This window comes from Pseudophryne corroboree (assembly GCF_028390025.1).
Source record: "Pseudophryne corroboree isolate aPseCor3 chromosome 3 unlocalized genomic scaffold, aPseCor3.hap2 SUPER_3_unloc_92, whole genome shotgun sequence".
NCBI classification, from domain to species: Eukaryota; Metazoa; Chordata; class Amphibia; order Anura; family Myobatrachidae; genus Pseudophryne; species Pseudophryne corroboree.
The window spans coordinates 242,329-255,313 of NW_026967588.1; the positions used below are offsets into that span (position 1 = coordinate 242,329).

Genomic DNA, 12,985 nt, shown 5'->3' on the forward strand with positions numbered 1-12,985 from the left:
TTCTATCAGTGTTGTAATTCATATAATACATTTACGTACTTGCCATCTAGTGGCCAATATTAATATGACACCCCTCAACCTGTATCATCTCTAATTCATTTATTTATTCATTTTATTTATAGGCTCAGATAGTTTATTGGCCTTTATATTCGAATTACCAATCTATTACATAAGTCACATGATCACATTTCTACCCCATAGAATATATTATAAAACCACCCATTTATTATTATATAATTGTATTTATATTTAGATTAAATTAACCAATCCTCCTAGCCTTATATTATACACTCTATTTTTGGATTTTTGATTTATAGACCCCTAATCTAAACAGTCCTTCTTCAATGCCCCATTTAATCTACATCAACAATCTAGCCCTCAATGAACATTTATCATTTATCAATAATTCCATCAATTCATCATTCAGTATGGCTCCTTTATATTTTATATTTACTATTTTATGTTTTCAACCAACCAACAGCTCTCTCAATATATATATTTATCACCAATTCCCTAAAATCTATTCCACTAAACTCCGTTTAGCTCCACCATGTCATTAAGTCCTCCCGGCACCAATGTATCCATTTTGTAGATCCAATAAGCCTCTCTCCTACATAAAAGATTGAACCGATCACCTCCCCGTGCAGTGTTCTTAACCTGTTCAATAGCTACCATGCTACTGTTGTCAAATTGAGAATTCTGACACATTATTATATGACTTGACAGTGGGTGTTTTGCGCCCTTAGATACATTTTGCCGATGTTCCATGTATCTAATATGCATGGTGCGAGTGGTTCTCCCAATGTATTGTTTACCACATTGGCAAGTGATCAAGTAAACAATATATACAGAGTTGCAGTTTAGAAATTCCTTTATCTGGAATTCTTCACCCGTATTAGAAGATGTGAATGTCACCCTCTTTCTCGGTGCATTTTTACAGGACAGGCAATTCAGCTTACCACACTTGTGGAATCCTAGTGGCCTTTCCGGAAGCCACGTTTTTTTTGGTGTATTGGATATTTTAGATCTTTCAAATGGCTCTGCACCAAAATTGAACGCAGATTATCTGCCTTCCTAAAGATCATTGGGCCCTTTGGATCCAGTTGGGGTTTGAGAACTTCATCTAACAATAGAAGAGACATATTTTTCTTTATGACCCGTTCAATTTGGCGGGCACACCCATTATATTGTGTGGTAAACAACATACTCCTTTTATTGTTATCCTCGTCAATAAAATTTTCCCTTTTATTTTTTCTTTTTGGTACCAATAATGTTTCCCTATCTATTAATTCTACTTCATGAAATTATTTTTCTAATAGATCTCGAGGATACCCCTGTTCCTCAAATGCCAGCATAAGAGTTTTTGCCTGTGTTTGATAAGTCAGTAATGAAGTACAATTTCTTCTGATACGTACAAATTGTCCTCTGGGGATATTTTCCTTCCATTTTCTTTTATGTGAACTGTCAAATTGAAGATAATTATTTTGATCTACAGATTTGATATATGTTTTAGTTGTTAGTTTGCCATTCTGTACTGAGAGTGCTATATTCAAAAAACTGATCTCCGTTCTGCTAAAACTGTAAGGGAATTTTAAACCAAATTGGTTATTATTAAGTCCTTCCATATATGTCACAAGTGATTCTAAATCCCCACCCCAAACAAAAATTAAATCATCTATAAACCGGCCATAGTAGACCAGATCCCCACCGAGTCCGCCCCCCCCACACATGTTGGTCTTCAAATACCCCCATGTACAGGTTCTCGAAAGTCGGTGCGAACCTGGCCCCCATGGCCACACCCTGTGTCTGTAAATAAAATTGTGAATCAAACAAAAAATAATTGTGTGTTAATATAAAGTGAATAGACTTCAACAAAAAATCACGAAGAGAATCCGAGACCCCACCTTTTACTAGATATCCTTCTATTGCTTTTATGCCACCTATATGTGGAATATTGGAATACAGTGATTCAACATCACGTCACCAGATAGTAATGTTCTCTCCAAGTGACTTGGTTGATTAAATTCAAAAAATGTTGTGTATCCTTAATGTGTGATCTCAGATTCTCCACATAACCCTGCAAGTGATGATCTACAAAAAATTATGTTACTAGTGAGACAACCCACTCCCGAAATAATAGGACGCCCTGGTGGATTTACAAGTGTCTTATGAACTTTGGGCAAATAATAAAATGATCCATGTCACCTCTAGTAATCCCACATGAGCGTCCTTGTCACTCCTAGTAATCCCACGTGAGCGTCCTTGTCACTTCTAGTAATCCCACGTGAGCGTCCGTGTTACCTCTAGTCATCCCACGAGCATCCGTTTCACTTCTAGTAATCTCACACGAGCGACCGTGTCACATCTAGTCATCCCACGTGAGCGTCTGTGTCACCTCTAGTCATCCCACGTGAGCGTCTGTGTCACCTCTAGTCATCCCACGTGAGCGTCCGTGTCACCTCTAGTCATCCCACATGAGCGTCCATGTCACCACTAGTAATCCCACATGAGCGTCATGTCACCTCTACTAATCCCACATGAGCGTCCATGTCACCTCTGGTAATCCCACATGAGCGTCCATGTCACCTCTGGTAATCCCACATGAGCGTCCATGTCACCTCTAGTAATCCCACATGAGCGTCATGTCACCTCTACTAATCCCACATGAGCGTCCATGTCACCTCTGGTAATCGTACATGAGCGTCCATGTCACCTCTGGTAATCCCACATGAGCGTCCATGTCACCTCTAGTAATCCCACATGAGCGTCCTTGTCACTTCTAGTAATCCCACGTGAGCGTCCTTGTCACTTCTAGTAATCCCACGTGAGCGTCCGTGTTACCTCTAGTCATCCCACGAGCATCCGTTTCACTTCTAGTAATCGCACTCGAGCGACCGTATCACCTCTAGTCATCCCACGTGAGCGTCTGTGTCACCTCTAGTCATCCCACGTGAGCGTCTGTGTCACCTCTAGTCATCCCACGTGAGCGTCCGTGTCCCGTCTAGTCATCCCACGTGAGCGTCCGTGTCACGTCTAGTAATCGCACATGAGCGTCTATGTCACCTCTAGTATTCCCACATGAGTGTTCATTGTTGACGAAGTTCCAGTCTAAGCATCCTTGTTTTGTAATAAACATAAAAGCAATGATTACAGGTAAAAAATGTCAGTTATAGAATTATATATTGCATCCTGTAACACCCTGGGTCTTGTCTGCTTTTATATTTCCATAATGTATTTTATTTCCAGCAGATGGACACACAAGCAGGAATATCTCAGAAGGACATCTAATGTTATCCCCGCATTGTGACATAAAAGATAATGGCAGTATACAGGATTCTCCAGGAGATAACCCCATTACCCGAATTATACATCCAGCTCTATCATCTTATCCCCCTGATCCTGGGAAATGTTCTCCTGATCACTCTAAAATTGGTGCATCTGTTACAGCTCTGACAGTAGATATAGAGTTTCCCTGTTCTATAGATGCAAAATGTATTACACAGAACACAAAGCCTATTACCCATCAGCCAGCTGAGAGGCCATTTCCATGTCCTGAGTGTGGGAACTGTTTTGCATACAAATCAGCTCTTGTTATACATCAGAGAAGTCACACAGGTGAGAGGCCATATTCCTGTTCTGAGTGTGGGAAATGTTTCGCACACACATCAGCTCTTGTTACACATCAGAGAAGTCACACAGGTGAGAAGCCATATTCCTGTTCTGAGTGTGGGAAATGTTTCTCACAGACATCAGCTCTTGTTACACATCAGAGAAGTCACACAGGTGAGAAGCCATATTCCTGTTCTGAGTGTGGGAAATGTTTTGCACGGAAATCAGATCTTGTTACACATCAGAGAAGTCACACAGGTGAGAAGCCGTACTCCTGTTCTGAGTGTGGGAAATGTTTTGCATACAAATCATATCTTGTTCCACATCAGAGAAGTCACACAGGTGAAAAGCCGTATTCCTGTTCTGAGTGTGGTCAATGTTTTGCACAGAAATCACATCTTGTTAAACATGAGAGAAGGCACACAGGTGAGAAGTAATTTTCCTGTTCCGAGTGTGGGAAATGTTTTACACAGAAATCAGATCTTGTTCCACATCAGAGAAGTCACACAGGTGAGAAGCCATATTCCTGTTCTGAGTGTGGAAAATGTTTTGTACGGAAATCAGTTCTTGTTAGACATGAGAGAAGTCACACAGGTGAGAAGTAATTTTCCTGTTCCGAGTGTGGGAAATGTTTTGCACAGAAATCAGTTCTTGTTACACATCAGAGAAGTCACACAGGTGAGAAGCCGTATTCCTGTTCCGAGTGTGGAAAATGTTTTGTACGGAAATCAGTTCTTGTTAAACATCAGCGATTTCACAGGGGAGAAGCCATTTTCATGCTGAGAGAGAAATAAATCCGCTCTTGTTGAACATATTAGACATTACCCAAATACGGAACCATTTAAATCTTCTGGAGTATAATTATCACTGTCATGCAATGTTCCTCAAGGGTCAATCCTATCTCCTAAGCTTTATAAAATATACATGCTACCACTGGGTTATATAATCAGACCTCATGGCCTGGTCTACCACTGCTATGCAGATGACCTGCTTTTTGCTCCATGTACTGAGAACCGAATACCAATCCTAAATGGTTGTCTAGCTGAGCGCCAGGGGTGGATGATGCCAGTTGGCTGTGATTCAGTCTTTGTGAAACATAATAGAAGCTCACCAGCAAAGGACAAGACTACAGCTTTACCAACCAGCTGGATTTATGCTTTGGTGTTCAGAATTGCAAAATACTGAACATGTGCTGAATCTTTGTGATGTCCTGGTTTGTGGCTGACACTGACATTGGGTATCTGCCACATACAAATCCTCATTCTTCCATCTGTGGACCATAGCCAGAATCAAGCACTTGATTCCCTCAGAAGTTCATAGACTACTGCAATGCCATCTACCTGGGTCACCCAGCAAAAGAATTACAGAGCTTGCAGCTAGTACAGAATGCAGCAGCCAAGCTGTTACCTAACCAGCCCGTTCCTGCCTCATAACACCCATTCTCTGCTCCCTTCACCGGCTGCCTGTAAGATGGGAAATCTATTTCATAATTGGCTAACTGACCTTCCCAGCCTAACATTACATGGTCCACGGTACTAGAAGCAGCTTCTGCCTCCTTACTGCCCTGCTTGCTGGCTTCTACAGATGAAGGACTGTTACCAGCAGTACCAAGAATCTCCTGTAATTTATTTATGGGTTGAACGTTTAGCTTTGACCATGGAACTCACTGCCTTGCACATTCCAAGAGGCCTCCACTCTAGAGACCTTCACAAGCAGACTGATGACTGTTACTCATGCTTTTCATTAATGTACCTCTATTTACTTCCTAAATAATACATCCCAAATGCTTAGGTCTTTTTTCTGCTGTTTATTTAGTATCTTGTGCTTTGTGTAAATGTGAATGTCTAATACCAGTTTGCACAATCTGTATTACTACACGACAGTATGGCGGCCATTGGAACGTGTTTTCACTTCTAGTTTGCCTAACTTGTTGCAGACACTCATCTTGATCAGGAGTGCTGAGTGTTTTCTGATACAAGATCCTGTCCATATATACCCTGTACATTATCATGTGCATTAGAGTCACCCGGGTTCCATCTGCGGTGGTTTGTTGTATGTTACATCTATATGGTGCGGATACTCCCCTGTATGATTTCATAATAAAAGCTTTTGATTGCATCTAATTATTGCATTATAGCTTTTATTTTTTTATTCTGTTTTATATTCCCGTCTGAGTAATTACACCATAATGTCTAATCTCGGTGTGGACCCCAGAAGATGTAAAGAAACCGTGTAAGTTTTCCATCATTCTGTTACGTGTAAGCATACAGGTAAGTGATGGCACGGTGGTCACTGACCGTCACATTCCGGTGGTATAATGGAAGTGGGACTGTCTGGGCTTATTCTAGTCTACTGCAGAAATAAAAAAAAATCAGCCTTTATCCTGCTTAAAAAAATGACAAAGCCCATAAATCAAGCTTGCCCGGACAAGAAAGTAGCCACATTAATGGTGGCACATCATATAGGCTGAGGACCCATGCTTATGGTATATATGGCATAACTCACTCTTCACCCACAAAAACCTTCCCTTCACCATTCACAATGTCCACCATTGCCCCTTCAGAAGGGACACAACTTTCCTTTGCTTTTTCCACCTCCTCCTTCACAGAGCCCAGGACCACCTCCATGACCATTTCATGATTATCTGGAGGCCAGGCATCTGGGAGGTTTGTGGCCTGAGATAGCCACAGAACCACCAGGTAGTGGGCAAAAAGAATCCACAGCCTCCTGAGGAACTGGAGAGTCCAAGGATCCACCCCGCATGAGGCAGAGAAGGGTCAACCACAAGGACTCGCTCACCAATTTCCTTCCTAAAAGCTGCTCTTTACCCAGTTTGGAACCTGTGGGATCCCACTCCAATTTCCCTTGAGAGTCCTTACCCTCACTAATCCCTTCTAAACCTACTAGTTCCTTCCCCGTCCACCCACTCCTCCTTTTTAAGCTTTTCACCACCTGCTGTGTGAGTCCCATCCAACTACTCCATTCCTTGACTCATTGGTGTAGCAACCCCCTTCTCCCCACCCCCACCACACTGCTTAACTGCAGTTAAGCTGTGAGACTTGCTGCTAGCAGTACTCACTACTCAGCACACACACTCACATCATGATTACACAGCTGTGCCAGAGACACTGTCTCACTGACAACCAGGACGAGACACTCCCAGAAAGGCATGTATGTATGAGTACGGAGAGAGTGGTCGCAGTGGGGCTGCATGACTGACAGCTGAGCCTGTCACGTCAGTGAGGTGACAAAATGCAAGATATAATTACCTAGCTAAATCAGGCGCTAATGCAATGTTACATGTATTAAATGAGCACCAAAGATATTGATTATTAGATAGCAGCTCCTATGCGGCAACTGGATGCCTTAGACGATATAGATTGTTTAAGTTTCAATAGAGACATAAAAGAGCGCTGATGGTATATAAATAAAATATTTCTAATATTTATTAGAGTTCAACACAATAAAAACAGTTATGCCAATAATAACCAGATAAAATGTAGCCACAATATTTCTGATTGTATATAAACTGTATACAGATTCAGCTGTAATCACTCACATTAGATCGATTGTACTTAAATGCAGCTGAATCAGCTGATATGTGCAGTACTGCGGTCCATTAATTAACATAATAGAGTGAAGGAGTCCTCCAATTTATGTATATACCAGAGGGATCCCACGGTATTAAAGTGGATAATTTGAGTAGTTCAGTATCCTCACTTATAGGTCAGTGTTCTCATCCAATGTTGGTAATCTCCGCTGGTTCCCATCAATAGCAAAGTGCAGTGTGAGCTACAAGCGGCTGCAGGTATCCCTAACAGATGGACCAGAGGGAGATGCCGCGAGCTCTGATGATCAGTCTGCAGACGGTGTCTCACCACAGGGGCGGGCGGTAGCATTCGTCCCGTGTGACAGCGGTGAGGATCAATGAAATTGTTTATAGCAGGGTTAAACTAAGTGGATGAATCTCCTTCAATGGACCGACAGTAGCTACAACCCTCAACGCGTTTCTCCACCACAGGCAAACAGCGGTTTTCTCAGGAGATATGAATGCCCAATGAAGAAGTAAATGGGTATTTAAACCGTTTGTATCCAATTGGCTTTTGAGTGGTGATATGCACACCTGAGTGAATGCTCGGTGTTGCTTAATTTGTATAGAGTTGATCCACATGATGTAATTAATACAGGTGCTCTTTTGTTAAAAAGAAAAAAGAACTATACAGATAATATCAAGCTTAAACAATAAAATTAGTACTTATAGTAGATAGTGGTGGGAAAACAAAGAACACACTAATCCCCATATATATGTATATACAGATAGAATTTCTAATGGACATACAGATACCTAATATGTCACTTTATTAGTTTGACATTAAATATGTCTTGCTTTCTAGAGATTATTTTTTATATATAGTTTGAATATTTATTCTCTCTATTCCTTTGAAGGGGTTTCGTGTTTCAAGTTATTCCCACCACTTTCTAAAAACATATTCAATATAAAAAGGAATCTCTAAGGAATATAACCATTAATTTATTTAGAAAGCTCCAAGAAACAAGTAAAAACCCACCCAAAGCATATCGGACCAAACCACTGTATTCAAAAGAGTAGGAGAGAAAATATTCAAATAGATGTTCCTAAGATATACAGATAATAATAATTAAATAGAAAAATCTTTTCTGAATCATCCGTCGTTGTGACAGAGACCATCTGAGTTAGCCATGTGCATCGTCATATTCAGTGTAAATGTTTTCGTTGAGACCTAGAGGGAACAAAGTATCTAGTATACAAATCCAGTATGCTTCCCTCTTACAGAGGAGGTTATATCTATCCCCACCTGGGAATGTCTGTTTTATATGTTCAACTCCCTGTATGGACAGAACCCCACAATCACCTCCATGGAGTGAGCAAACATGTCTAGGTACACTGTGTTTAGTTGACTTTTTAAGAATTAATCTTCTATGTTCTAAAAACCTAGAGAGCGTATTGTTCTACTGACATATTGGCAACCGCAAATGCAGGAGATTACATAAACCACAAATGTTGTCTGGCAGTTTATATTGCCCACTATATCGAAGTATTCTTTAGTTCTATATGATAAGAATTATGATCGTCAGTGAGGTGGATGGGGCATCCCATTCCCAGCTGGAACAGCACACTATATGTAAGAGTCGGAGCGGTGCAGGGCTACTGGCTGACAGCCTAGCATCTCGGTGCATCCGCAGAAGTCTGTAAATGATGGGAAATAACATCTGGCCCATGGCTACTGTGAGGAAATGAGAGGTCTGTGACAATATAGCTATGTCTCATTTCTCATGTCAGATATGTACTTTTTATCCCCATATCCCTATACATTCATCTGTTTCCTCATTCTCCATAACATGTCCATTACTGCTCACCCAATATTGTGTTTAAATCAACCTTAATATTGTTAATATATGCAATTGTGTTACGATATCTGTTACAACTTTAGATAATGTATTCATGTTAGACCTGGTTTTCTATTGTTTACTACCACCACAGTGGACACTCAAAGGGTGAGTCATATAAGGTACCATTGCCCCTTTTTGTTTACTCCCTATTGTCCAACAGTGAGCTGACCAGACATGGTTGCTCTCTGGCTGATGTAATCACCTTGATTAGAATATGTATTGTATTCCAATGCTGTAAGATCCTTAGACAAAGAAGTCACACACACCCATGTAATATGAAGCTTCTGGGGAATACAAGTAGAGCTAACCAGAGAGCTGAAAGAGATTCTATGCTCCATGACTAAGAAGTGATGTTCTGGCAGGAGTTTGTGGTGGGAATTGTCATGTGGAATTGGATTACAGAGGTGTGCTGAGCTGTTTATAATACATTCTGTTCAATAAACCACTGTTAGTTTTTCATCTACCACTGTGCCTGAGTGATTTGGAACCTAGTATCTTCACATCTACTTTCAATGGCGGGTAACTACCTGGCTCTCTTCCTTTGATGGTAAAACTAGTTATCATCAGGTATAGACCATCAATGATTCCTGATCATCAATAATTGATGGCCAATCCTAGACCAGACCCTGAGAGACCACAGCCACCACCAGATCCACAATGTGTACCTGGGATCTACCACATCTGGCACTTTGTTACCCGCCATCAGATCTACCTTCTCCTAGAGAGCCACCTCTCCACAGCTTTCCACACCTAAGCTGGAACTCTGCAGGTTTCCTTCACCACCAGCTTGGATCTCCTTTTGCATCAGCATCCTGGCCAGCCTCAGACAGGTCCATGGAATCAGCATTATGATAACTTTCTCTAACGTCCTAGTGGATGCTGGGGACTCCGTCAGGACCATGGGGAATAGCGGGCTCCGCAGGAGACAGGGCACATCTAAATAAAGCTTTTAGGATCACATGGTGCGTACTGGCTCCTCCCCCTATGACCCTCCTCCAAGCCTCAGTTAGGTTTTTGTGCCCGTCCGAGAAGGGTGCAATCTAGGTGGCTCTCCTAAAGAGCTGCTTAGACAAAGTTTTTTTAGGTTTAAATCTCAGTGAGTCCTGCTGGCAACAGGATCACTGCATCGAGGGACTTAGGGGAGAGATTTCCAACTCACCTGCGTGCAGGATGGATTGGAGTCTTAGGCTACTGGACACTTAGCTCCAGAGGGAGTCGGAACACAGGTCATCCTGGGGTTCGTCCCGGAGCCGCGCCGCCGACCCCCCTTACAGATGCTGAAGATCGGAGGTCCGGAAAGCAGGCGGCAGAAGACTCCTCAGTCTTCATGAAGGTAGCGCACAGCACTGCAGCTGTGCGCCATTGTTGCTACACGTCTCACTGATCAGTCACGGAGGGTGCAGGGCGCTGCTGGGGGCGCCCTGGGCAGCAATATTAAATACCTTTAGTGGCGAAAAATACATCACATATAGCCATTAAGGCTATATGTATGTATTTAACCCAGGCCAGTTGTCTTAAAAACCGGGAGAAAAGCCCGCCGAAAAGGGGGCGGAGCTTATTCTCCTCAGCACTCAGCGCCATTTTCCTGCTCAGCTCCGCTGGTGAGGAAGGCTCCCAGGACTCTCCCCTGCACTGCACTACAGAAACAGGGTAACAAAGAGAAGGGGGGCATAATTTGGCGATATTTATATATATTAAAAGCGCTTTTAACAAAAACAACACCTTCTAGGGTTGTTTATATACATTTATAGCGCTTTTGGTGTGTGCTGGCAAACTCTCCCTCTGTCTCCCCAAAGGGCTAAGAGGGTCCTGTCTTCGATTAGAGCATTCCCTGTGTGGCTGCTGTGTGTCGGTACGTGTGTGTCGACATGTATGAGGACGATGTTGGTGTGGAGGCAGAGCAATTGCCGGTAATGGTGATGTCACCCCCTAGGGAGTCGACACCGGAATGGATGGCTTTAGTTATGGAATTACGTGATAATGTTAGCACATTACAAAAGTCAGTTGACGAAATGAGACGGCCGGAAAACCAGTTAGTACCGGCTCAGGCGTCTCAGACACCGTCAGGGGCTGTAAAACGTCTTTTACCTCAGTCAGTCGACACGGGTACCGACACAGATGAATCTAGTGTCGACGGTGAAGAAACAAACGTATTTTCCAATAGGGCCACACGTTATATGATCACGGCAATGAAGGAGGCTTTGCAGATCTCTGATACTGCTGGTACCTCAAAAAGGGGTATTATGTGGGGGGTGAAAAAACTACCTGTAGCTTTTCCAGAATCAGAGGAATTGAATGACGTGTGTGATGAAGCGTGGGTTAACCCAGATAGAAAATTGCTAATTTCCAAGAAGTTATTGGCATTATACCCTTTCCCACCAGAGGTTAGGGCGCGCTGGGAAACACCCCCTAGGGTGGATAAGGCGCTCACACGTTTATCAAAGCAAGTGGCGTTGCCGTCTCCTGATACGGCCGCCCTCAAGGATCCAGCAGATAGGAGGCTGGAAACTACACTGAAGAGTATATACACACATACTGGTGTTATACTGCGACCGGCAATAGCCTCAGCCTGGATGTGCAGTGCTGGGGTAGTGTGGTTGGATTCCCTGACTGAAAATATTGATACCCTGGATAGGGACAGTATTTTATTGACTCTAGAGCAATTAAAGGATGCGTTTCTTTATATGCGAGATGCTCAGAGGGATATTTGTACTCTAGCATCAAGAGTAAGTGCGATGTCCATATCTGCCAGAAGAAGTTTATGGACGCGACAGTGGTCAGGTGATGCGGATTCCAAAAGGCATATGGAAGTATTGCCATATAAAGGAGAGGAATTATTTGGGGTCGGTCTTACGGACCTGGTGGCCACGGCAACTGCCGGCAAATCCACTTTTTTACCTCAGACCCCCTCCCAACAGAAAAAGACACCGTCCTTTCAGCCGCAGTCCTTTCGCTCCTATAAAAACAAGCGAGCAAAAGGACAGTCTTATCTGCCGCGAGGCAGAGGAAAGGGTAAGAGAGGGCAGCAAGCAGCCCCTGCCCAGGACCAGAAGCCCGCCCCGGGTTCTACAAAGCCATCAGCATGACGCTGGGGCTTTACAAGCGGACTCAGGAGCGGTGGGGGGTCGACTCAAGATTTTCAGCAATCAGTGGGCTCGCTCACAGGTGGACCTGTGGATCCTGCAGATAGTATCTCAGGGTTACATGTTGGAGTTCGAAAGGTCTCCCCCTCGCCGGTTCCTAAAGTCTGCTTTACCAACGTCTCCCTCAGAAAGGACGTCGGTATTGGAAGCCATTCACAAGCTGTATTCTCAGCAGGTGATAGTCAAGGTACCCCTCCTACAACAGGGAAAGGGGTATTATTCCACACTATTTGTGGTACCGAAGCCGGACGGTTCGGTAAGACCTATTCTAAACCTAAAATCCTTGAACCTGTACATACAGAAATTCAAGTTCAAGATGGAGTCACTCAGAGCAGTGATAGCGAATCTGGAAGAAGGGGACTTCATGGTGTCCCTGGACATAAAAGATGCTTATCTGCATGTCCCAATTTACCCCTCACACCAAGGGTATCTCAGGTTCGTGATACAAGACTGTCATTATCAGTTTCAAACGCTGCCGTTTGGTTTGTCCACGGCTCCTCGGGTCTTTACCAAGGTAATGACCGAAATGATGGTTCTTCTACGAAGAAAAGGCGTATTAATTATCCCTTACTTGGACGATCTCCTGATAAGGGCAAAGTCCAGAGAACAGCTGGAAGTCGGTGTAGCACTAACCCAGGTAGTGCTTCAGCAACACGGGTGGATTCTGAATCTTCCAAAATCTCAATTGACCCCGACAACACGTCTGCTGTTCCTGGGAATGATTCTGGACACGGTTCAGAAAAAGGTGTTTCTCCCGGAGGAGAAAGCAAGGGAGTTATCCGAACTTGTCAGGAACCTCCTAA

General features: G+C 43.2%; 2 protein-coding genes across 2 annotated transcripts in view; one reads left to right on the forward strand and one right to left on the reverse strand.

The window, feature by feature from the left end:
* The window catches only part of LOC134984912 (gastrula zinc finger protein XlCGF17.1-like), a 40,075-nt gene extending 34,343 nt beyond the window's left edge, over positions 1–5,732 (forward strand). Inside the window, exon 5 of the mRNA XM_063950382.1 lies at positions 3,247–5,732. Coding sequence (XP_063806452.1) covers positions 3,247–4,046 — 800 coding nt within the window. The 3' untranslated portion in view covers positions 4,047–5,732. The remainder of the gene's footprint in view (positions 1–3,246) is intronic.
* A 2,309-nt stretch (positions 5,733–8,041) lies between these two features.
* Positions 8,042–12,985, reverse strand: part of LOC134984913 (zinc finger protein 8-like) — a 41,367-nt gene continuing 36,423 nt past the window's right edge. The window contains exon 4 of the mRNA XM_063950383.1: positions 8,042–8,088. Coding sequence (XP_063806453.1) covers positions 8,042–8,088 — 47 coding nt within the window. The remainder of the gene's footprint in view (positions 8,089–12,985) is intronic.